We start from the raw sequence: 27435 nt of genomic DNA, 5'->3' as shown, positions 1-27435 counted from the left end.
GGAACATTCTGCTTAGTCAAGTTCATCAATTGGGAAGCAATGGAAGAGAATCCCTTGACAAATCGACGGTAATAACTAGCTAAACCAACAAAGCTCCTTATTTCTGACACATTAGTAGGTCTTACCCAATTCTTTACTGTCTCAATCTTAGAAGGATCTACCATCACCCCATCCTTCGAAACCACATGCCCCAAGAAGGACACTGAATCTAGCCAAAACTCACACTTGGAGAATTTGGCATAGAGCTTCTTCTCCCTTAACATTTCCAGTACCATTCTCAAATGCTCTTCATGTTCCTTCTTGCTATTTGAGTATACCAATATATCATCAATGAATACGATCACAAAGAGATCCAGATATGGCTTAAAAATCCCGTTGATCAAGCTCATGAAAGCAGCAGGGGCATTTGTAAGACCAAAAGACATTACTACAAATTCGTAATGCCCATACCTAGTTCGAAAAGCAGTCTTTGGCACATCCGTTGCCCGTATCTTCAATTGATGATAACCGGATCTCAAGTCAATCTTAGAGAAGACACAAGCACCTTGTAACTGATAGAACAAGTCATCAATGCAAGGAATGGGATACTTGTTCTTAATAGTTACCTTGTTCAACTGCCGGTAGTCTATGCACATCCGAAAACTCCCATCCTTCTTCTTCACAAATAACACCGGAGCACCCCAAGGAGATGCACTTGGTCTAATGAAGCCTTTGCTCAACAACTCTTAAACTTGGGCCTTTAACTCTCTCAACTCCGCGGGAGCCATTCTATAAGGGGGTATAGAAATGGGGCGAGTACCCGGTTCAAGATCAATGCAGAAGTCAATATCCCTATCTGGTGGCATACCAGGAAGATCTGCAGGGAACACATCTAAAAACTCGCAAACTATCGAAACCGACTCAATTGGAGGTACTTGGGTAGTATCATCCCTGAGATGTGACAAGAACGCTAAACAACCCTTACTAACCATTTTCTTAGCACGAAGAAAGGAGATGATACGAACCGGATTGGAAGTGTAGTCACCCTCCCATACTAACGGATCTGTCCCAGGCTTGGCTAACGTCACAGTTTTAGCATTACAATCCAAGATTGCAAAATTTGGAGAAAGCCAAGTCATACCCAGAATTACATCAAAATCAACCATTTCTAAGATAACCAAGTCTACATAAGTATTGCTCCCCACAAAAGTCACCAGACCAGACCTATATACTTTTTCAACTATCACAGACTCACCCACCGGAGTAGAAACACGAATAGGCATGTCAAGCAATTCATAATTTAATTTAAGACCAGTAGCAAATGAGGAAGATACATATGAAAATGTGGATCCAGGGTCAAATAATACAAAAGCCATGCAATCACAAACAAAAATATTACCTGTGATGACAGCATCTGATGTCTCCGCTTCTGACCACCCAGGGAAAGCGTAACAATGGGCCTTATCACCTGTCTGCCCGTTGCCCCTAACAGGTTGCGCTGCAGTAGTTCCCATTTGTCCGTCACCCCGGCCGTTTTGATGACCACCATTACCTCGGCCACCACGTCCTCCAGAATAACGGCCTCTACCATGACCACCTCTACCTCTAGCTATTGCGGGTCTATAACTCTGTTTTGGATAATTCCTCCTAATATGTCCAGTCTCCCCACACCCATAACACTCCCTGGAGTCAAGCATAGGTCTCTCAGAGAGGTGTTGACCGGTCTGAGGTGGACCCCCAACTACAGTCTGTAGTGAAGACTGAATTGGTCGGACTGAGTAACCTCCTGAACCCTGTCCTCTAGAGTAAGAACCATTAAACTCACCTCCCTTTCGAAACCTTTTTGATGTCGATGCCATGGTGAAGTCATCTGGCTTCACTCCTTCCACCTCTATTACGAAGTCTACCACTTCTTGAAAGGATTTTGCCGTAGCCGCTACCTGTAAGGCTGAAATCCACAATTCTGACCTCAACCCCTTCACAAAACGGCGAATCCGCTCTTGTGGACTGAAACAAAGTTGGGTGGCATACCTGGATAATGCACGAAACATAGCCTCACGTGCAGTAACCGACATCCTACCTTGCTCTAGACTCAAGAACTCATCTCTTTTCCTATCCCTCAAAGTGCGGGGTATATACTTCTCCATAAACAAACTAGAGAATAATGCCCAAGTCATAGGTGGTGCCTCTGTTGGTTGACACTCAACATGTGACCGCCACCACATTTTGGCGTTCCCTTGAAATTGATAAGTCACAAACTCAACACCAAACCGTTCTACTATACCCATCTTGTGTAGTAGCTCATGACAGTCAACCTGAAAATCGTAGGCATCCTCAGATTCAGAACCCTTGAAGACTAGAGGTTTCAATTTCAAGAACTTACTGAAAAGTTCATGATGATCATTTGTCATTATCGGCCCTTTAGTCAGACGAGGAAATGTGCCTATTTCCAATGAGGAATCCATGCGGGGAGCCACAGTAGCCGCATGTTGTACCTCCGGAGCCTGAGGTGCTGGTGCAGAAAACACAGGAGGTGTCTAGCCTTGATCAGATAACCCGCTAAGATAAGCAAGAACCTGATTGATCATTTCTGGGGTAGGTTGGGGTGGCAATTCCTCATTCTGCACTTGTTCATTCTCCCCATCCTCCCCTTCTCTTACTATTTCCTCAGTCGGTGGAGGAGTCACCGCCCTAGTACCAGATGGGACGGGCGCTTTTCCTCTTCCCCTTAGAGGACGTCCTCCCACGACCTCTACCACGGCCTCTTTCCTCTACTCTTCCTCGAGCTACAGCCCCAGTGGCTGGCTCGGACACTTCTTGTCTTGCCGGTGTTGGTGTTGGCGCAGTCGTTGCTCTAGTTCTAACCATCTGCGAAATAGAGTGAAGATGATCAGATACCAATTTGTATCACCTAGATACCAATTGGATCCAAGTAATAGCAGGAAAGAAAGAAAGAAAGAATGGAATTTTCCTAAAGTCTTATAGCCTCTCAAAGAAAAGCAAAGGCGTCCCCCTACAGTTCCTTAAGACTCTACTAGACTCGTTCTTGTGTGATGAGACCAACGAACCTAATGCTCTGATACCAAGTTTGTCACGACCCAAAGTGGGTCGCGACTGGCACCCACACTTACCCTCCTATGTGAGCGAACCAACCAATCTAAACCTTAACATTTCAATATAATATCAACAGAAGTAATGCGGAAGACTTAAACTCATTAATAAAAACCAATTCAATAACTTCTAAAAACTCAACAACTATTATTATCCCCAAAATCTGGAAGTCATCACCACAAGAACATCTATGATCAAATTACTAAACTAAGAGTATTCTAAAAAGCTAAAACAAGTAAAAGCTAGTCCATGCCGGAACTTCAAGGCATCAAGACATGAAGAGGAAGACCCAGTCCAAGCTAGAAGCATTAGCTCACCCTGAAATCCGGTGTGATTGAAGACTGGCTAGAATTACGATTGAGTTGAAGACGACGGCACGTTTGCTGCACTCCACAAATAACAAAGAAGAAAACATAAAAGTAGGGGGTCAGTACAAACACAAGTACTGAGTAGGTATCATCGGCCAACTCCAAATAGAAAACAATATATATCAAGTAATATCATAAATCAACTACAGTACTCTACATGTAGCAACAACAAGCACTATAATCATTACCAAGTACCGCCAAGTTCACACATGAGGTCTCAAGCCTCAATACCATACTCATTTGGGAATTAGGTTCATTAGATTGAGTATATTAACATCTTTCAAGATTCATTATCTTTATTCCTCTTGTGTCGGTACGTGACACTCCGATCCCCTAAATCTACGTGTCGGTTCGTGACACCCGATCCCCTAATTCTACGTGTCGGTTCGTGACAGCTGATCCCCTAATTCTACGTGTCGGTTCGTGACACCCGATCCCCTAATTCTACGTGTCGGTTCGTGACACCCGATCCCCTAATTCTCATTCTATTAATTCATCAAGCCTTCTCTTATACCAAGGCATCATCATCTCATTACTTTAGTTCATCATGCCTTCTTTTATACCAAGGCATCATCAATAACAAGAGATTTTCAAGATTTGGGATTCAATAGCTTCATCATGCTTATTTCATCACAATTATATAATCACATTCATGCAAGCATACAATTAAGCATATAGAAGACTTTACAATACAACCCAACACATATCATTCGCTATTAAGAGTTAACTACGAATAGTATAAAAACCATAACCTACCACCACCGAAGATTAGAAATCAAGCAAGCAAGTTCCCAAAGCTGCGTTCTTCTCTCTCTCTCGCTCGATCGTTTCTCCCTCTCTCTCTCTCTCTCTCTGTTCTTTTTCTTTTTCTTATTCAAACCCTCTTTCTTTTACCCTAATTAGCATATAATTAAGAATAAAAGATGGCAATAATAACCCACTAATTTACTCAAGGTTAACTCTTTTAACCCCCAAGTAATTAGACTTATTAACATTAACCACTAACTTTATATTTATAGCAGGAATAATCCAAAACGCCCCTTAAACATTTAAAGAAATCCGACCTCGCCTGGGATTACGCAGCCTGTGACGGGCCGTCGTGCCTGCGACGGTCCGTCCTGCTGCTCTGTCACAGAGTTCAGAGACTGAAATTTACTGAAGAGTCTGTGATGGCCCGTCATGCCTGTGTCGGTCCGTCCTGCCATTCCGTTACGAAGTTCAGAGAGTCGATTTCAGTACCCATTTTCAGAATTTCTAAGTGTTTTGAAACGAGACCCCCTCGATGGTCCATCGTGCCCATGACGGTCCATCATGGGTTCCGTCGTCTCAGCCTGTTTTTCCAGAAATAAAATCTGCTGCTCAAAACGACTAAACAGGTCGTTACAACAATAAGGTAAAATTTTAACATTATCAATAAACATTGAAAGTGTTGACACTATACCCTATTAAATACTTAAATAATGACATTTTAAAAAAATTTCCCCTCAATAGTAAATTGAGCTAACTAGTAAAATAACCCAACTTATTTAGTGAAAATATCCATACTTTAATAATATTAGTAAACATGGCAAAAATGTCATTATTTTAAAAAGGGAAAATGCACAAGTACCCCTCAACTTATGTTCGAAATCCTAGCGACACACTTATACTATACTAAGGTCCTATTACCCCCCTGAACTTATTTTATAAGTAATTTTCTACCCTTTTTAGCTTACGTGGCACTAGTTTGAAAAAAAAAGTCAACCATCATTGGGCCCACAGGATAGTGCCACGTAGGCTAAAAAAGGGTAAAAAATTATTAATTAAAGAAGTTGAGGGGGTAATAGGACCTTAGTATAGTATAAGTGTGTTTCTGAAATTTCGGGCATAGGTTGAGGGGGTACTTGGGCATTATCCCTTTTTTAAAATAAATAATTATTCTTATATTATTAATATTTTCTCTCTCATTATTTACACCCTTTTTTTCTGTCTCATAAATTACACATTTTCTTATATTTATGTAATTGGATATATATTATTGATATTTAAAATTTTCTCTCTTTTATTAAGATTATTATCAATTTCTATCTATATATTTATTACAAATCAATTCCACAACTTTCAAGATTTATTTTCACTTTTCTTAATAAAATATTTTCACTCTCTCTCTCTCTCTAACCTTCTTCAAAATTATTTCTTCATAGATTCCCGAATTTTTCTATTATCTTTGTTAATATTAAACTCATCATCTTTCTCGATTTTTGTTTGAATTTTCACGTTCTCTCTCTAACCTTCTTCAATAGGCAATTCCAAAACTTTCAAGATTTATTTTCACTCTTATTAATAAAAGATTTTCACTCTCTCTCTAACCTTTTCAAAAATTAATTCTTCATAGATTCCCGAATTTTTCTATTATCTTTGTTAATGTTCAACTCATCATCTTCCCTGATTTTCATTTGGATTTTTACGTTCTCTCTCTAACCTTCTTTAATAGGCACACCTTCTTCAAAATCAATTTCTTCACATATAATAGAGTTACTTAACTCATTACTGATTAATGGTGCACTAATAACTATTGCTTGGTTATCAGTAGTACTTCCTCCGTTTATAATATACATGTCAATATCTTATTCATACTGATTTATACAATTTATATCAAAATCATTCACAAATACAGTTACACAAATGGGGTACTTTGCGAATTCTCGAGCTTCTTTCTTCAATGAAACATATACTCTCATTCCATATCGTTGTGTATCTCCAAAGGTGCAATGCTACCTTCTATTTTATACTTAAGTTTCAATCTGTTATATCTCAAATTTACGTCAATCTGATTAGCAACTTCATCAACTAAATCTTTATACGATGCATATTCTTTAATCATAATTGTCTCAGTTGTGTAATCAACATAGCAATTATCTTCAGTCTAATGTCCAGAATGTTTTATTATAAAACTAATGCTCCCCATATATGTTTAATTGTAAAAAAAATCACATAGTCAATACTAAATATGAAAATAATGACATTATCATTAATTTGTATCAAGAATACAAAACAATAAAGTTACAATAGTAATTTAAATAAACGATTCGAACATTATTACTTGTCTAAACAATTGATGCATCAAATACATATTCTGTTGGATATATAGTTTCGTATACAAAAGTTAAATAAACAATTTCAAATCAGAATACTATTTATATATATCAGTACAAAAGTTAAAGATAATTGCATTGATTAAAATATATAATAATTCAAAACGCAAATAGATATGAATAATTATTATACAAACAAAATCTCTTCAAATCACAATCAAATACAAAACGTATAAGGATTAATTAACTAAAACATACCTGACTTTCGACTTTTCGTTTGTGTTTATTTTTCAAAAATCGTTTACCCAGTTTATTTGCCAAAACAATAAACTCACAATAATTATTTTTTTTGGATGAACATCATGAATAATGGCCAGACATATCATTCAGATTTTGATGTAGAGAGTTTTAAGCATCTATTACTTTTTATAATTTTTCTCTCTTCTAAATAGCTCCAGTTTGTTCTATAAATTCGATATTCTTTTTAATCAAATAAAATAATTAAAATATAATTAAAATACATAATAAGATAAAATTTTAACATTTTCACTAAATATTAAAAATGTTGACACTATACCCCTATTAAATACTAAAATAATGACATTTTAAAAAATTTCCTTGATTTTTTTTTCTCTCTTTTATGTGGTGAATTTCTCATTATCGATTGTGAGTATACATCTGGCTATGTTTTTTCTGATAATGTGTTGACTCATATATCATATACTCAAATTTTAAAAAAATGTTAAACATGTTTTACATGGTCAATTTGTATACAAGGGTGAAGACCAAAATAGCAATATATCCAAGACTTGAATTTTGCAATTAGTAACAAAACAAGGCATGTGTTTTCTCCCATGTTTTCATACATTATTCTGAGCTCAAACATTAGCTTTCTTTAAATTTATTATTTGAGATGATTTTCACGTGTAATTATATATGCCTCAGAAAATCTTGAATTATTAGAAATTTGAATAAACATAATAATTAATTCATATGGAAGTGATCAGGTGATGAAAACTTCTCCCCACCGAAATTGCATTGAATTAGGAATATTTCCACGTGGAAGGTATTAGTATTCCCTCCATCTCATATTAGATGGACTCTTTTAATTTTATGCAGTAATTAATAAATTATTAATAAATTGCTCAATTTTATTATTTTGTCTTTTGTTTCTTATCAATGCCTATAAAATAAGTTAGGTTAAATATACATTAGAGTACATATAGGAATACTAGTGTTGAAAATTATTCTCATTCAAAAGGTCATACTAATCGTAGCGATAAAATAGAAAAAAAATCTAACAATTATATCTTGATTTAGAAAGTGATAAGTAATATGTGACAAATTTAAAAGAAAAATGCATAACACAAATTGGAATAAAAAGAAGGGGAGCTTTCACATATAGTCACTCAAAATAGTTTAGTTAGGCTCCATAGCTATAGTTTGTCAATCACGATTGGTAGCTACATGTTATAAGGACGAGAGTGGCTAACGAGTTTGGGAGACGGAGGAGAGGTAAATTATATAGGTATAGTTGTCGAATTGTATATGTATATATGTTAAATAGATATATATATATTTTTTGAACTAATATACATATGTATTTGTGTATCTTGTGAACGAAATTATAAGAGGAAGAAGAGAGGTGAGCAAGAGAGGGTAGATAATGGAGTGAGGTGAACTGTTCATGTATATTTGTCAAAGTATTTGTATATCTAGCGGGAGCGATTGGGAGAGAGAGGAGAGAGGCGAACGATAAAGGTCTCTCTCCGTGTGCATACGTGTGGGCGTGGGTGTGGGCGCGTGCGTGCGTGCGTGCGTAAAAGAGGACAAGTGGCGTAAGCTAAAATTAAATTGTGAGCGTAAGTAATTTAAACTATAGCTATATTAGTTAATTAACTAGTAGATGCTTGCTTTTTCACATAATTTTTCCTAAAAATAATTGTTCTCTGTTTGTTTTAAATTCAAAATAACTTCACAAAAACTATCTAATCGAGAGAACACATTTGGTTTTATATACTTAATTTAGGAAATTAGTTTAGAAGTTAATTACTTAAATATACTTAGCTTACAATATTACGTATCTTACCAGATTTGGTGCCTCCAAATACGTCCAAAAACATATATCTCAAATACATGGGGGTCAAATTTAGGTGATGCTCGCCTCTCTCCCATTACGCTCACCACTCTCCCACATATATGGTACTCCAAATACATGCAAATCACTCCAAATATACACATATACATGTATCAAGTGTGTATCTATTGTGATTCACTTGTATATGGGATACATGCGAATCTTGTTTCCCTCCTCCTCAATCTCGTTCACCTCCTCCCCTATCTCGTTCACCTCTCTCCTTATTTTTGTGTATCCAGCAGCAAAAATACATGTATCAGATTGTAAAATACATAGAAACTCTTAATTAACAGTAAAATACGTAATATTTTGAAAGTATTATTATAATAATATATATGATAGTGAAATATGTCTAGTTATTTAGTTTTCCTTTAATTCATTCATGAAAGAAAAAATATGTTAGATACACACTAATAAATGGATAAAGATCCGGTCAAGTATAATTATGTCAAGTAATGTTCAACAACCTTGTAGATTCCTGCCATGTGTACTGTATAATAATTTATACTTGAGATTGATTTAAATAATATATTCATCTTCGTAATAAAAACAACAAAAGCGTCATTATCTTTTATTTTTTAATACTATCAAATAAAACAATTAAATGTATCCTAGCTAATATTTTCTAGAAAAAACAAGAGTGACGGAAGTATGTGCACTTCCCGACTTTTTTACCTGCCAAACCTCGTACTTGCATTGGACTTTTTATATTATACTAATTTTAAAGAATCTGAAATTTTTGAAAAACCTGAATAAATATATTTTTATAATTATTTGAAAACCTCCAATTAAGTATTTTTTTTAAAAAAAATGTAATATCATGTTCTTTAGTTGAATTATTATTTAGAACTCAATTATGTTTTTATGTTTGATCTATTCTTGGAGATTACTTCAGAATTTGGACAAAGCATGTATGAAATTACTTGTGAACAAGTTTGTCGGGTAAAAACTCAGAAAGTTTGCATATTCCCGTCAATTTTAAATTTTTTTCTTGAAATTTTTGTCTTTGGTACATATAATTGCTTTATTTGATAATTTTAAAAAATAAAAAAGTTTACAACTTTGTTGTTTTTATTATTATAATCAATGAGTATATAATTTAAATAAATTTTAACCATAAATTATTATATAATACACATAATATGAACCTATAAAGTCATTGAACATTACTTGGCCTAATTATATTTGACCGAATCTTTATCCCTAATAAAGTGGTAGGTATTAAGTTCATCCATCATGTTATATGAGTATGTGATATAATTTATTTCATAATATTAAGTGTGGACAAAATCTTCGGAGAATTATGCTAAATGGTATTATAATTTTTTTATGAGACGGAAATAATATGAAAATGAGTGAGCATCTACTATGATTATGACTTAATTAGGAAAATAGAAGTAGGATTTAGAATTATTATCCAATCATGGACTTTGACTTTGACATTCTTTTTGCTCCTTTTCATGTTAAAGTTAATCAACAGCTTTCCTTATTTTCTCTTCTCACGTTCTATTTACATACTTTTGCAACTTTGAGTTTCCAATTGTTTGCCGACACAAAATTTTCAATTTATTTATTCTCAAAAAAAAAAAAAGTCTTTTAGGGGCTTGAAAAAACATCCATTTTCAGGATATTGGGATTGAACTTTAAATTTTTATTCAATTATAATTTTATTCTTTTAACTTTATTTGAATTTATATTAGATTTTTGATTTAATTTAAATTGATCTTATTTGAAAGTAATATAATCAATAAAATTTTCTCATATCTAGGGCTCGACTTTGAGTTTTTTGATTAAAGGTGAAGCAGTCACACCACTACACCATAACTCATATTAGTATATTCAATTATAGTTAATAATTGGATACGAACTTCGCGTGTAAATTGTATCTAAATAATTTATAATATTAAAAACTGATATAATATTATTACATAATGTGTTTAGGTTTTATAAAATAAAAATTAAAGAAAAAAGTTTAGATACTATATGAAAGTGCAAAAGGGGTGCACTGTAATCTTCATGTATTTTCTACTAGTAAAGTGTCAAAAGATTATTTATGCTGGTTGGAGTCCAAAGTGGATCCTAGTCTAATTTTTATGCTGGTTGGAGTCTAAAGTGGATCCTATTCTAATTTTCTTGCGTTTGCATCTTGCAAGTGTTCTCGATAAGTTATTTGTAATGTCGTGGTTAGTGGTGATAAATTGACGGGTTGAAAATACATAAACATAAAATGAATAGTAATTCAATCCGTTTATATTTGATAAGGGTCAAATTGAATGGATAATAAATGAGTTGGGTAAAATACTAATTTATTCACATTTTCATGAATAAATAGTACTTTACTTGAGCATTCAATATGGAGAAGATATATATATTGATCTTTTTTAGGGAAAAACGTTGAACATGATTTATTTAGTTTTATTGTATCATAAATATTTAAAAAATCCTATAACTTTTCAATATGAAATAAATTTATGTAATAACAAGATGAAAACATTTTTAATTTCAAAGTAAATGAATATTTGCATTTTAGGACTAAAACATGCTTAATGCACTTTAAGCAATGTCAATACTAATTTATATTTGCTTATTTTACACTATTATTGATTATACAATATAAAATTAAATAATAAATATTAAATGTCAATTAAATATTTATAAAACTATGTATTTTGAAATCCATACGTACATGTGTTTTTTTCTGAAAAAAAAAAGTGAACAATATTTACATTAAAAAATAAAATTTTAATCTTTATTAATGAGCATAATAATCTCATATAATGTGTATAATTAAATTGAAATAGGCAATTTAATTGATTATTACTTGAGTCGTGAATTTGGGATGAGATACCAATACATATTTGTATTCAATTATATACTAATATAAGATAAAATATAATTTAATAATCATAAAGAATAGTATAAAATAAAAATTAAATTATTAAATTTCTGTTTCATACCAACTTTTCTCTAGGTCAAACTTAAAAATTTATTTCAATATTTTATGAAAACAATTTTAATTGAAAATTTCAGATAATTTACTTCGTGATTTCAAACATTTTCAGGTAATAATTGCATACAAAAAATATTTTCGTTAAATTTTGTTTGATAGAAAAATCTGAAAATTAATTTTTTTTATAATATTCATAAATCTCATGAAATTCTTAATTTTTTTTTGTAGAGATATAAGTTTGATGAGTTAAATATGTCTATTTTTGTTTTTAAAAAAATGATGATTTAGTGATATGTCATATAACTAGAATAGAATGAGTCTTTGGAGGTATTTAGTATTTTTTTCTAAAAATAGTAATAATTGAATTATATTTATTAACTTTTAAAAAAAATAAAAATGATTTGTATAGTCATTTTTTAAAACACGAATGTCTATTTAGTAAAAGAAATATAAAGTTTAAGGACCGAACTTTTTTGTAAGGATGAAAATTTCTTCTTCATAAACTAATCTATTTATTTTTTCAAAATAAAGAACAAAACTAGTATATTGGTTAAATGAGTTATATAATTCTATTATTAAAATAAATTGAAATTTAATGATATGACATGGTTGTTGAGTATCAATAGTTATCAGGTTCTTAGATGTAGATTTACTTCAAATAGTTTAATCCAATCTTTTCTAGAAGATTAGATTAAGTTGTAAAAGTAGTTCCTTAGAGTTAGTCAAGATAGGTTACATATTAAGTTGTTAGAGTAGTTTTTTAGAATTAGTCAAATTAGTTACATGTTGTATTTAAGTTGATGTTATGATTGAATAAGATCATTTAAATATGCTTTGATTTTTAAGCTCTTTATGGTATCAAAGCCCCTCTAAAACACTCATTAGTCTAATCCAATTATTTCTCTCCTCTTCAAAAACATGGTTGTACATGTTACCACCCGTGACAATATTGCTGCACTCCCGACTACTATTCATGTGGTACAATTTAATCTAGCTGCCCAATACCCATGAAACTGCAAGACAACCTCAACTTCGCAACAAGGAAGACACAACTAGGAGAGAAAGAGACTTTTAAAGTATTAAATATATTTAGATGAAAATAGTAATAATTGAGTGATATTTTGATCCTAAATTCAATCAAAATGATATTTGAAGAAAATTTCTTAAACTAAATTTGTCTATGTTGAAGATATAAATTTCTCCCACATTAAATTTATACCATAATTCAAGGAGTACAATTTTAACTTTAAACATAAATTTCTCCCACATTAAATTTATACCATAAATTAATTGACCTTTAATTTAAAATGAGCTCATAATTAAAAAAAAAAAGGCTCATTTTGCCAACATTAGTCGGCTCATGTTCCTTTTATTTCTCAAATTGAGCCCACTTTTTACTCAATTACATGTGAAAAAAATAAAAGACCTCATTATCACTTTTCTCTCTTTAAATTTTTATCGAAATTCTATCGACCATTTCTTTTTCTTTCTCTCTCTCTCATGATTTCTTCCATTATTTGATATCCCCAAATAACTTAAATCTTGCCTTTATAAAATCAAATTTCTCCCATTTTCTAAGAAATCTTAGAAATCATTCAAAGATTTTCAATCTTCGTTGAAGTGAATTTGTCACGACCCAAACCGGGTTGCGACTGGCACCCACACTTACCCTCCTATGTGAGCGAACCAACCAATCTAAACCTTAACATTTCAATGTAATAACAACAGAAAATAATGCGGAAGACTTAAACTCATTAATAAAACCAATTCAATAACTATCAATATCCAACATCTATTATTCCCAAAACCTGGAAGTCATCATCACAAGAACATCTACTAATTCTAAGAGTTTCTAAGGAGCTAAAAATACATAAGAAGCTAGTCCGTGCCGGAAGTTCAAGGCATCAAGACATGAAGGAGAAGATCCAGTCCAAGCTAGAAGCGTTAGCTCACCCTGAAGATCCGGTGTGACGAAGACTGGCTAGAATTACTGTCGAGTTGAGGACGACGGCACGTTTGCTGCACTCCACAAATAACAAGAAGAAAAACATAAAAGTAGGGGTCAGTACAAAACACGGGTACTGAGTAGATATCATCGGCCAACTCAAAATAGAAATCAATATATACCGAGTAATATCATAAAATCAACTATGATACTCAACATGTAGCAACAACAAGCACTATATCATTAACAATTACTGTCAAGTTCACACATGAGGACTCAAGCCCAAATACCATACTCATTTGGGAATCATGTTCGTTAGATTGAGTATATTAACATCTTTCAAGATTCATTATCTTTAGTTCTCTTGTGTCGGTACGTGACACTCCGATCCCTCATATTCATTATTCCTCTTGTGTCGGTACGTGACACTCCGATCCCCTAAATCTACGTGTTGGTTCGTGACACTCGATCCCCTAATTCTACGTGTCGGTTCGTGACACCCGATCCCCTAATTCTACGTGTCGGTTCGTGACACCCGATCCCCTAATTCTACGTGTCGGTTCGTGACACCCGATCCCCTAATTCTACGTGTCGGTTCGTGACACCCGATCCCCTAATTCTACGTGTCGGTTCGTGACACCCGATCCCTTAATTCTACGTGCCGGTTCGTGACACCCGATCCACTAATATCATTCTGTAAACCATCAAGCCTTCTCTATACCAAGGCATCATCAATCCCATTACTTTAATTCATCAAGCCTTCTTCTATACCAAGGCATCATCATTAATAATGTATATTAAAGTTTCTTTTCAAGATTTGGGATTCAATATTTTCATCATGCTTATTTTATCACAATCACATAATCATATTCATGCAAACATACCATTAAGCATATAGTAGGGTTTACAATACTACTAATACATATCAATCACTATTAAGAGTTTACTTATGAAAGCATGAAAACCATAACCTACCTCCACCGAAGAATTGGAATCAACAAGCAATCTCCCAAGCTTTGATATTCTTCTTCCTCGCTCGACTCTCTCTCTCTCAATCGATCAATCTATCTCTCGCTTTTCTTTTCTCTTTTCTTATTCAAAACCCTCTTTCTTTTACCCCAAATTAATATATAATTAAGAATAAAAGTTGGCAATAATACCCCACTAATTAACTTAGGGTTACCTCTTTTAACCCCCAAGAATTTGAGTTATTAATATAAACCCACGAAATCTATAATTAAGGAAAGAATAGTCCCAAACGTCCCTTAAAACGTGTAAGGAAATCCGATTCTGCCTGGGATTTGCGCAACCTGTGATGGGCCGTCGTGCCTGTGACGGGCCGTCGTGCCTGCGACGATCCGTCCTGCAGGTCGTCGTAGAGTTCAGAGACCCAAATTTCCACCAAGGGTCTGTGACGGTCCGTCCTGCCATTCCGTCACAAAGTTCAGAGAGTCGATTTTTAGTACCCAATTTCAGATTTTCTAAGTGTTTTTAAACGAGACCCTGCGACGGTCCGTCGTGCCCATGACGTTCCGTCGTGCCCATGACGTTCCGTCGTGGGGTCCGTCGCTTCTGCCAATTTTTCCAGAATTGAAGTCTGTTGCTCAAAACGACTAAACGGGTCGTTACATTAGATACCAATTTACCCATCGTTCGTCCCCGAACGATCAAAAGAAGGAAAACAAGGGCGAAAAGGAGTACCTGAATCTTTAAACAGATGTGGGTATCTTTCTCGCATATCCGCCTCCTTCTCCCAAGTGGCTTCTTCAACCGGTCGATTCTTCCATTGCACCTTGATGGATGCAATCTCTCTTGACCTCAACTTGCGAACTTCTCTATCTAAAATAGCAACAGGATCCTCCTCATAAGACAAGTTCTCATCAAGCAAAACTGAATCCCAACGGATAATGTAGTTTCCATCCCCATGGTATCTTTTCAACATCGACACATGGAATACTGGATGTACTCCGGACAGCCCTGGAGGCAAGGCTAACTCATAAGCCACCTCTCCTACTCGCTTAAGTACTTCAAATGGTCCAATGTACCTTGGACTTAGTTGACCCCTTTTTCCAAACCGCATCACCCCTTTCATTGGTGAAACTTTCAACAAGACTTGTTCACCTTCCATGAACTCTAAGTCTCTAACCTTTCGATCTGCATATTCTTTTTGTCTACTTTGCGCCGCTAGAAGCTTTTCTTGAATAGACCTCACTTTTTCCATCGAATCCCTCAAGAGATCAGTACCCCAAGGTCTGACCTCGAACGCATCAAACCAACCAATGGGAGACCTACATCTCCTACCATACAATGCTTCAAATGGGGCTATATCAATGCTTGAGTGATAGCTATTATTGTATGAAAACTCCGCTAAGGGTAAGAAGCTATCCCAATGACCACCAAACTCTATCACACACGCACGAAGCATATCCTCCAACACTTGAATCGTTCGCTCAGACTGACCATCGGTCTGGGGATGGAACGCAGTACTAAGGTCCAACCTAGTACCCAATTCTGCATGCAATGTTTTCCAAAACTTAGAAGTAAACTGCGTACCTCTATCTGATATGATGGATAGTGGAACCCCATGCAATCGCACCACTTCCGAGATGTAAAGTTTGGCTAACTTTTCTGCATTGTAAGTCACCTTGACCGGAATGAAATGAGCAGATTTAGTTAACCTATCAACAATCACCCAAATGGAGTCATACTTACCTATTGTCTTCGGAAGACCAACCACAAAATCCATTGCAATTCTTTCCCACTTCCATTCCGGAATGGGCATTCTCTGAAGTGTTCCTCCGGGCCTTTGGTGTTCATACTTTACTTGTTGACAGTTTGGACGTTTGGCAATAAAATCCACAATGTCACGCTTCATTCTACTCCACCAAAAGTGTTGTTTTAGGTCACGATACATCCTGGTTGCGCGCGGATGTATAGAATACCTTGAACTATGAGCCTCTGTCAGAATAGTATTGATCAAATCATCGACGCGGGGTACACATACCCTTCCCTTGATTCTCAAAACACCTTCCTCATCGATTTGTGCTTCCTTAGCCTCTCCTCGCAATACTTTATCTTGAATTCTGCGCAGTTTCTCATCATCAGACTGTCTTCCCTTAATCTTGTCAAGAAAGGAAGATCTTGCCTCCACAGAAGCCCACAATCCTCCCCTCTCATTTACTTCTAATCTCATCAAGTCATTAGCTAGAGTCTGAACCTCTCTAGCCAATGGGCGTCTAGAAGCTTGCAAGTGAGCTAGACTTCCCATGCTTCCCGCCTTCCTACTTAAAGCATCCGGTACAACATTCGCCTTCCCCGGATGATACAAGATAGTGATATCGTAGTCCTTTAGTAACTCCATCCATCTCCTCTGTCTTAAGTTCAAATCTTTCTGAGTAAAGACATACTGAAGGCTACGATGATCCGTATAGATCTCACACTTAACCCCATATAAATAGTGTCTCCATTGTTTTAATGCAAACACTACCGCGGCCAATTCCAAATCATGAGTGGGATAGTTACGTTCATGCACTTTTAATTGTCTTGAAGCATAAGCAATCACACTCTTCTCTTGCATTAGTACTGCACCCAAACCAGAATAGGATGCATCACAATAAACAATGAAGTTCTTATCCTCTACTGGCAAGGTAAGGATAGGTGCGGTAGTCAACAAAGTTTTGAGCTTCTGAAAGCTTTCCTCACATTCATCTGACCATACAAATGGGACATTCTGCTTAGTCAAGTTCGTCAATTGGGAAGCAATAGAAGAGAATCCCTTGACAAATCGGCGGTAGTAGCTAGCTAACCCAACAAAGCTCCTTATTTCTGACACATTAGTGGGTCTTACCCAATTCTTCACTGTCTCAATCTTAGAAGGATCCACCATCACTCCATCCTTAGAAACCACGTGCCCCAAGAAGGACACCGCATCTAGCCAAAACTCACACTTAGAGAACTTGGCATAAAGCTTTTTCTCCCTCAACATTTCCAATACCATTCTCAAATGCTCTTCATGTTCCTTCTTGCTCTTTGAGTATACCAATATATCATTAATAAATACGATCACGAAGAGGTCCAAATATGGCTTAAAAATCCCGTTCATCAAGCTCATGAACGCAGCAGGGGCATTCGTAAGACCAAAGGACATCACTACAAATTCGTAATGCCCATACCTCGTTCGAAAAGAAGTCTTTGGCACATCCGTTGCCTGTATTTTCAATTGATGATAACCGGATCTCAAGTCAATTTTAGAGAAGACACAAGCACCTTGTAACTGATCGAACAAATCATCAATGCGGGGAAGAGGATACTTGTTCTTTATGGTTACCTTGTTTAGTTGTCTGTAGTCTATACACATTCGAAAACTCCCATCCTTCTTCTTTACAAACAAAACCGGAGCACCCCAAGGAGATGCACTTGGTCTAATGAAGCCTTTGTTCAATAACTCTTGAAGTTGTGCTTTTAACTCTCTTAACTCCGCGGGAGCCATTCTATAAGGGGGTATAGAAATGGGGCGAGTACTGGGTTCAAGATCAATACAGAAGTTTATCCCTATCCGGTGGCATACCAGGAAGATCTGCAGGGAACACATCCAGAAACTCACGAACTACCGAAACTGACTCAATTGAAGGTACTTGGGTAGTGTCATCCTTGAGATGTGCCAAGAAAGCTAAACACCCTTTACTAATCATTTTCTTAGCACGAAGAAAGGAGACGATGCGGACCGGATTGGAAGTGTAGTCACCCTCCCACACTAACGGGTCTGTCCCAGGCTTGGCTAACGTCACCGTTTTAGCATTACAATCCAAGATTGCAAATTGCGGAGAAAGCCAAGTCATACCCAGAATCACGTCAAAATCATCCATTTCTAAGATAAACAAATCTACATAAGTGTTGCTCCCCACAAAGTTTACCAAACAAGACCTATATACCTTTTCAACTACCACAGACTCACCCACCGGAGTAGAGACACGAATAGGCATATCAAGTAATTCCCAATGTAAATTTAGACCATTAGCAAATGAGGAAGATATATAAGAAAACGTGGATCCAGGATCAAACAATACAGAAGCCATGCAATCACAAACCAGAAGATTACCTGTGATGACAGCATCAGATGCCTCCGCTTCAGACCGCCCAGGGAAAGCGTAACAATGGGCCCTATCGTTCGTCTGTCCGTTGCCCCTACCATGTTGTGATGTAGTGGCCCCAGTTTGCCCATTACCTCTGCCGTTTTGGTGACCACTATTACCTCGACCACCACGCCCTCCAGAAAAACGGCCTCTACCATGACCACCTCTACCTCTAGCTATTGGGGGTCTGTAACTTGGTCTGGGACAATTTCTCCTAATATGTCCAATCTCCCCACATCCATAACATTCTTTGGAGTCGATCATATTCCCCTCGGAGAAGTGTTGACCGGTCTGAGGTGGTCCCCAACTACAGTCTGTAGTGAAGACTGAATTGGTCGGACTGAGTAACTTCCCGAACCCTGTCCTCTAGTGTAAGAACCATTAAACTCACCTCCCTTTCGAAGCCTTTTTGATGTCGATGTTGTGGTGAAGTCGTCTGGCTTCACTCCTTCCACTTCTATCACAAAGTCTACCACCTCTTGGAAGGATTTTGTCGTTGCCGCTATCTGTAAGGCCGAGATCCGCAATTCTGACCTCAACCCCTTCACAAACCGGTGAATCCGCTCTTAAGGACTGAAACAGAGTTGAGTGGCATATCTGGATAGTGCACGAAACTTAGCCTCATAAGCATTAACCGACATCCTACCTTGCTCTAGGCTCAAGAACTCATCCCTTTTCCTATCCCTCAAAGTCCGGGGGATATACTTCTCCATAAACAAACTAGAGAATGAGGCCCAAGTCATAGGTGGTGCCTCTATTGGTTGACACTTGATATGTGACCGCCACCACATTTTGGCGTTCCCTTGAAACTGATAAGTCACAAACTCCACACCAAACCGTTCTACTATACCCATCTTGTGTAGTAACTCGTGACAGTCAACCAGAAAATCATAGGCATCCTCCGATTCAGCACCCTTGAAGACCGGAGGTTTCAATTTCAAGAACTTACTGAAAAGATCATGCTGATCATTTGTCATTATAGGCCCAGTAGTCAGACGTGGAAATGTGCCTATGTCCAATGGAACATCCATGCGGGGAGCCATAGTAGCCGCATGTTGTACTTCTGAAACCGGAGGTGTTGGCGCAGAAAACACTGGAGGTGCCTGACCTTGATCAGATAACCCGCTAAGATAAGCCAGAACCTGATTGATCATCTCTGGGGTAGGTTGGGGTGGCATTTCCTCATTTTGCACTTGTTCAGTTTCCCCATCCTCCCCTTCTCTTATTACTTCCTCGGTCAGTGGAGGAGTAACTACCCTAGTATCAGATGGGCTAGGTGCTTGTCCTCTCCCTCTAGAGGACGTCCTCCCACGACCTCTTCCACGGCCCCTTGCCGCTGTTCTTCCTCGAGCCACAGCCCCAGTGGCTGGCTCAGTTGTTTCTTGTCTGGCCGATGTTGGTGTTGGCGTAGTCGTTGCTCTAGTTATAACCATCTGCGAAAGAGAGTGAAGATGGTCAGATACCAATTCGTATCGCCTAGATACCAATTGGACTCAAGTAGTAGCACGAAAGAAAGAATGAAAGAGTGAAATTTTTCCTAAAGTCTTATAGCCTCTCAAGGAAAAGTAAAGGCGTCCCCCTACCGTTCCTTAAGACTCTACTAGACCTGTTCTTGTGTGATGAGACCAACGAACCTAATGCTCTGATACCAAGTTTGTCACGACCCAAACCGGGTTGCGACTGGCACCCACACTTACCCTCCTATGTGAGCGAACCAACCAATCTAAACCTTAACATTTCAATGTAATAACAACAGAAAATAATGCGGAAGACTTAAACTCATTAATAAAACCAATTCAATAACTATCAATATCCAACATCTATTATTCCCAAAACCTGGAAGTCATCATCACAAGAACATCTACTAATTCTAAGAGTTTCTAAGGAGCTAAAAATACATAAGAAGCTAGTCCGTGCCGGAAGTTCAAGGCATCAAGACATGAAGGAGAAGATCCAGTCCAAGCTAGAAGCGTTAGCTCACCCTGAAGATCCGGTGTGACGAAGACTGGCTAGAATTACTGTCGAGTTGAGGACGACGGCACGTTTGCTGCACTCCACAAATAACAAGAAGAAAAACATAAAAGTAGGGGTCAGTACAAAACACGGGTACTGAGTAGATATAATCGGCCAACTCAAAATAGAAATCAATATATACCGAGTAATATCATAAAATCAACTATGATACTCAACATGTAGCAACAACAAGCACTATATCATTAACAATTACCGTCAAGTTCACACATGAGGACTCAAGCCCCAATACCATACTCATTTGGGAATCATGTTCGTTAGATTGAGTATATTAACATCTTTCAAGATTCATTATCTTTAGTTCTCTTGTGTCGGTACGTGACACTCCGATCCCTCATATTCATTATTCCTCTTGTGTCGGTACGTGACACTCCGATCCCCTAAATCTACGTGTTGGTTCGTGACACTCGATCCCCTAATTCTACGTGTCGGTTTGTGACACCCGATCCCCTAATTCTACGTGTCGGTTTGTGACACCCGATCCCCTAATTCTGCGTGTCAGTTCGTGACACCCGATCCCCTAATTCTACGTGTCGGTTCGTGACACCCGATCCCCTAATTCTACGTGTCGGTTCGTGACACCCGATCCCCTAATTCTACGTGTCGGTTCGTGACACCCGATCCCTTAATTCTACGTGCCGGTTCGTGACACCCGATCCACTAATATCATTCTGCAAACCATCAAGCCTTCTCTATACCAAGGCATCATCAATCCCATTACTTTAATTCATCAAGCCTTTTTCTATACCAAGGCATCATCATTAATAATGTATATTAAAGTTTCTTTTCAAGATTTGGGATTCAATATTTTCATCATGCTTATTTTATCACAATCACATAATCATATTCATGCAAACATACCATTAAGCATATAGTAGGGTTTACAATACTACCAATACATATCAATCACTATTAAGAGTTTACTTATGAAAGCATGAAAACCATAACCTACCTCCACCGAAGAATTGGAATCAACAAGCAATCTCCCAAGCTTTGATATTCTTCTTCCTCGTTCGACTCTCTCTCTCTCAATCGATCAATCTATCTCTCGCTTTTCTTTTCTCTTTTCTTATTCAAAACCCTCTTTCTTTTACCCCAAATTAACATATAATTAAGAATAAAAGTTGGCAATAATACCCCACTAATTAACTTAGGGTTACCTCTTTTAACCCCCAATAATTGAGTTATTAATATAAACCCACGAAATCTATAATTAAGGAAAGAATAGTTCCAAACGTCCCTTAAAACGTGTAAGGAAATCCGATTCTGCCTGGGATTTGCGCAACCTGTGACGGGCCGTCGTGCCTGCGACGGTCCGTCCTGCAGGTCGTCGCAGAGTTCAGAGACCCAAATTTCCACCAAGGGTCTGTGACGGTCCGTCACACCTGTGACGGTCCGTCCTGCCATTCCGTCACAAAGTTCAGAGAGTCGATTTTTAGTACCCAATTTCAGGTTTTCTAAGTGTTTTGAAACGAGACCTTGCGACGGTCCATCGTGCCCATGACGTTCCGTCGTGGGGTCCGTCGCTTCTGCCAGTTTTTCCAGAATTGAAGTCTGTTGCTCAAAACGACTAAACGGGTCATTACAGAATTCGACTAATTTGCAATTATTTTCATTAAGGAAGAAAATTTTGAAATAATCGATTGGTATTTCCAAGTGAATTCGACCGATTTTGTTGTACTTTGAAATTGTCAATGAAATATCTTTACTTGTATGACCTAAATGTCTCATATTTCACGAAAAAGTGATTCGATTGATGGAATTTACGAATAGGTCTTTCTAATGATAAGTAAGTATGGATTCATTCGTGAAAAACAATCACGTAATCATTAGTTGTTGATTCTATAATTTGTTTGGAAGTGATTCAAAAATGGCTATTGAAAAATATTCAAAATGGATTTGGATCGTATTTTGTATGTTGGACCTTCACACAAATATTTTCATAAGTTACTAATCGAATATTGGATTTAAAGGTTAGACGCTCTAGGGCATTGAATTTTGGGAGTTTTGGGTCAATATCTCATAGAAGACACTTTGTTGGACAACATCAACAATTCTAGTTATCTTTTCAATGAATTAAAGTATTTTTGCATCTTTCTCATATTCAGAAGGATCAAAAGGGGATGAAAGTATTACATAATTACTACTCATATTTCAACGCATTGAATGATTGAATTGTTTTGATTATGTTGTATGTTGGATGCTTGGAATACAAAATGCTTTTAAATTCATATTCTATAAATTAGACAATAAATATAATAATTTTTTTTATAAAAAAATACATAACACATAGGAGATATATTTTTTGTCATGAACTACAATTTTTTTGAAGTACAAATCTTGATTGTTACTATGATGACAAATGTGTATGTTTAATGATTGAAATACAAATGTTGTTGAAATTTTACAATATACGTTTTTGAAAAATATACAAATTAGTGTTGTATCCTTTCTAAATGAAAATGAGTTTACATAAGTGTATGAATACATGTATGTTTCTTAAATAACTACAAATCAGTTTGATATACCTATTATAATGAATGTAAACTAATAAATAAATATAAATGTTATTATACAAACTCAAACATGAAACTATAATGAAAGCAAATTCACATATCATACATATTGAAATGAATATAATTAATTACTTTTGAAATTATAACTGTTGATAATTTTAAGTGATATATTCATTTTTAAGAAGATATTCTCTTCCCCGTGATTTTCTCCTTTATGTCATTTGATAATCATTTTCTTTTAAATCAAACAAATAAAAGAAATACGTAATCAAAAAAATAACAAACTAAAATATCGATATTTTTAATAAATGTTAAAACATTGAGTTATGAATATTTTCCTAAATAATGGAGACCGTATAATATAGTGCGGAGAGGAGTGCTTAGTTTAGATCCCCACCCTGAGGCATGAATTTCACTTGGAGAAAAAATTGAAAATTGTGAATGAATCGCGCTATTATATTATCAGTAGCAAACCCCAAACAAGTATTTCAATTTCAAAATTTCCTGTTTCAAGTTGAAGTCGAAAAAGGTAGTAGTAAAACAAACATTATTTTGCAGTATTTGCAAGAATATAATATATGGTATCAGCCTTCACTATGCAATATTCTGTTAATCATGTCCAAAGTGATTTCCAAGGTGCATATAAATTGTTGTCTTCCAAACAAGTGTTGGAATTTCCATAAGCTTGTTGATGATCATTATTTTCTTGATTTTGTGTCATTTCTGTGCAAATTAATGCCACCAAATTGGTATTTTGTATTTGAACATTCATAATCTCTACTTGAGCCTTGACAAGATCTGCTTGAAGCTCACTTATTTGTTTTTGAAGCTGACAAATTATCGCGGCGCAACCATATACTGGATCTCTAATCCTTGCATTCGCCTCATACACCATGCTATTCACTGCATCTTCTCTTTGATCCTCTGGAAGCTCCTAGTTACAATAATTCATGCATTTAACTTGAAAAAAATATAATATTATGATTCAAACTATAAATAATAGTATTATAGGAGTTGTTGTACAGTCATAATTTTACTTAGCTTTTAAATGAAAAGTATATAGACTTTAGTAATATATGCAATTAGTTTTAAATCATGAAAAATAAAAACTAAAGTGTGTAATGTGGAAAAGATTTTGACTTAAACGAGTTACACACTACACTTTTTTTTTTCCAAGAAAAGAAACTAAGTACTGCAAAGTCAAAGGAAAGAAAATATCGAACAAAAAAACAAATTCAGTTGAAACCTGTTTGGCACAGTTCAATGAATGTTAGTGATTATGAAATTTTTTAAAGATGTTCAGAATAATGTTCTCCAATTATATTAATTGAAAAAAGAACAATTTTGATGATCATTTAAAAGTACTATGAATTATTTTAATTAAAATTATTCCTACTATGAATAACAATACTAATAGCGAAATGATTTTAAAAAGTAATTATAAGGCCGGAAAAATGAGAAAACAGAGAAATAAAAAATTATTGAGTAAAAAAAAAGAAGAAAACAATGAGTAGAAAATACGGAACACAACTATCATATGTGTTGCGTGTTGGAGAATATTTTTAGTCTGCGTTCATCAATGACCCATATGGAAGAGCCTCATATATTTTTAATTATAGATCTCAAATTTAAGCTTGATTTATTATTTTTAACTATAGATCTTGAATTTAAGCTTGATTTATGGAGAAATCAATATAAGAAAAACGTAAATTATAATTATTTTTTTTGAAAATTAGTATGTAAATTTGTAGAAAAATAAGTTTCCTATGAATTTGTATATTAATCTCCACGAAAATTTTCATTTAATGAACACTTTTTTTTTTGGCAGTGAACTCATGTTGGGAGTGTCACCTCCTAATGGATCTATCTTCTGGTGCGTAATCCATATTTAGTTAGAATTTTAACGCGAACTCCGAATATCAGGTGGAAAAACGGAAAAAAGAAGAAGAAAGAAACCCTCCATACCTGTAGCATTTTGATGATGTTGCTAGCACCAAAGACTCTATGAGCAATGGTGAACTTGAGTGGGTGAGTGGGGGGAAAGTAAGGTGCCAACACACATTTCTCCACACATCTCCTACGAAGGATCTTGCAGGCTGCACAAGGATGATGAGGACAAGAATACTCACTCGTGTCTTCCATGTTAATTCTACTACAATTTTGTTGTCTATGGAAACGGAGACTTGTGATTTAGCAAAAGCAAAGATTATATATATATAGTAGAATAAGAATAAATGGATTTCATATTTTCAAAGAATAATGACATCACTGGTCTGCTCAATGACATCATCATTGGTCAATATTTTCCACCAGAATTAGTTACATGGCTAATTTGGTTCGCCCATAAAGTTTATTTCATAGTTATAGATTGGAATAAAATAATATCAAAGTTCAATAGATAAGGTAGATCATTAGGATTTTTAAAAGAGTAGATTTTAGATTTAACAAATATAAATATTATATTTGTATGCTAGGATTATAATTTATATAATTATGCTCTATAAAAAAATTTATGTTTGCTATGATTATTAATTTGTATATTTTAGTATATGTATAAATAAAAATCTGTGTTTATATATTTCCATATACTTATACATCAAAATCTGTATATGTATATGTACTTGTATTTTTATATATATGTTTTTTTTGTGATTTTCAGTCGCGAGTGCGTGTGTGTGTGTATATATATATATAAAATATATATATATGCACATGTAACTGTTTTTTTATATGAATCTCTCTCTCATTTTATACAAACACAAATTATAAATTGTATTTTTTGTATATTTGTGTTTGTATAAAACGAGAAAGAGAAAATGACAAAACAGAACTACGAAGTGATAGATTTGTATTGTAAAATTACAAATGCATAGGACGATGTTATATGTATTTGCATGTGTATATACAATTTTTTTTCGCTTTATACAAACAAAAACACAATTTATATTATATATTTGTGTTTGTATAAAGTGATAGAGTAGAGAGAGAGTGTTGAGCGAGATTCGATGGGAAAAGAGGCGAGTGAGATTCATTGGGGAGAGAGGCGAGTGACAAACTGTTTGCTACATATTAAAATAAAATGAAACTGTGGTTCACAACATCTAATTTTAAATTAATAATTTATTATTTTATACAATTTTCCTCTTTAAAATGATTTTCCAAGTTAAAAATTACCTTTAAATATCATTTTTGTTTTATTTAAAACCAACATATTTCGTTAAAGTTTTTTTTAACAATAGACTTATTTAATTTATCAAACACATTTAAATAAAATATTTTTTTTAAAAAAAAGTATACATTAGTTTATTAAGAAGAATTTTGCATACTTAAAAATAGTTTATTATAATTTTTAATTATGATTTTTTATATGTTATAAAGAATAACCTTTTAAAACATATTACAATGTCATTAATTTTGAGTTCTTATAAACACATATATTCAAAAAATATTTATAAACAAATTGCTCATGAGTATCGATTTATATTAATTAATCATATATTGTAGGGATAATACCCAAGTACCCCATCAACCTATGCCCGAAATCCCAGAGACACACTTATACTATACTAAGGTCCTATTACCCCCCCTGAACTTATTTTATTAATAATTTTTTACCCCTTTTTGGCCTACATGGCACTATCTTGTGGGTCCAACGATGGTTGACTTTTTTTTTCAAACCAGTGCCACGTAGGCTAAAAAGGGGTAGAAAATTCCTTATAAAATAAGTTCAGGGGGGTAATAGGACCTTAGTATAGTATAAATGTGTCTCTGGGATTTCGGGCATAGGTTGAGGGGGTACTTGTGCATTATCCCTATATTGTATGATGATTCAATAATATTAAAGGTCAATTAAATATTAAGAAAACTATATATTTTGAAATCCATACGTACATATCTTTTTTTGAAAAAAAATTAAATAATATTTATATTAGAAAATAAAATTTTGATCTTTATTAATGAGCATATTAATCTCATATAATGTGCATAATTAAATTTAAAATAGGGAATTTAATTGATTATTACTTGTGTCGTGAATTTGGGATGAGATATGGATACATATTGGCATTCAATTATTTACTAAGACTAAATATAATAATTTAATAATCATAAAAGAATAGAATAAAATTAAATTAAATTAATAAATTTCTCTTTCTTACCAACTTTTCTCTCCGTCAAACTTACAAATTTATTT

The 27435-nt window shown here is 34.9% G+C and overlaps 1 protein-coding gene across 1 annotated transcript; it reads right to left on the bottom strand.

The window, feature by feature from the left end:
* Positions 1 to 23671: 23671 nt before the first annotated feature.
* On the bottom strand, positions 23672 to 25449 carry LOC101248668 (LOB domain-containing protein 1-like). The gene is made up of 2 exons (XM_004237614.5): positions 25209 to 25449; positions 23672 to 24177 (listed from the first exon to the last, which is right to left on the bottom strand). Exons 1-2 carry the CDS (start codon positions 25383 to 25385, stop codon positions 23857 to 23859), a joined length of 498 nt encoding a protein of 165 aa, XP_004237662.1. The 5' UTR covers positions 25386 to 25449; the 3' UTR covers positions 23672 to 23856.
* Between the last annotated feature and the right edge of the window lie 1986 nt (positions 25450 to 27435).

This window comes from Solanum lycopersicum, chromosome 4 (assembly GCF_036512215.1).
Source record: "Solanum lycopersicum chromosome 4, SLM_r2.1".
NCBI classification, from domain to species: domain Eukaryota; kingdom Viridiplantae; phylum Streptophyta; class Magnoliopsida; order Solanales; family Solanaceae; genus Solanum; species Solanum lycopersicum.
The sequence above is the reverse complement of the archived record's forward strand: the minus strand, read 5'-3'. Positions and strand labels throughout refer to the sequence as shown.

Excerpts from the sequence above, each read along its gene's own strand:
- LOC101248668 (XM_004237614.5), bottom strand. The coding sequence starts at position 25,385 with ATGGAAGACACGAGTGAGTATTCTTGTCCTCATCATCCTTGTGCAGCC. Across the intron at positions 24,178-25,208 it reads ACATCATCAAAATGCTACAG|GAGCTTCCAGAGGATCAAAG; the intron begins GTATGGAGGGTT and ends TATTGTAACTAG.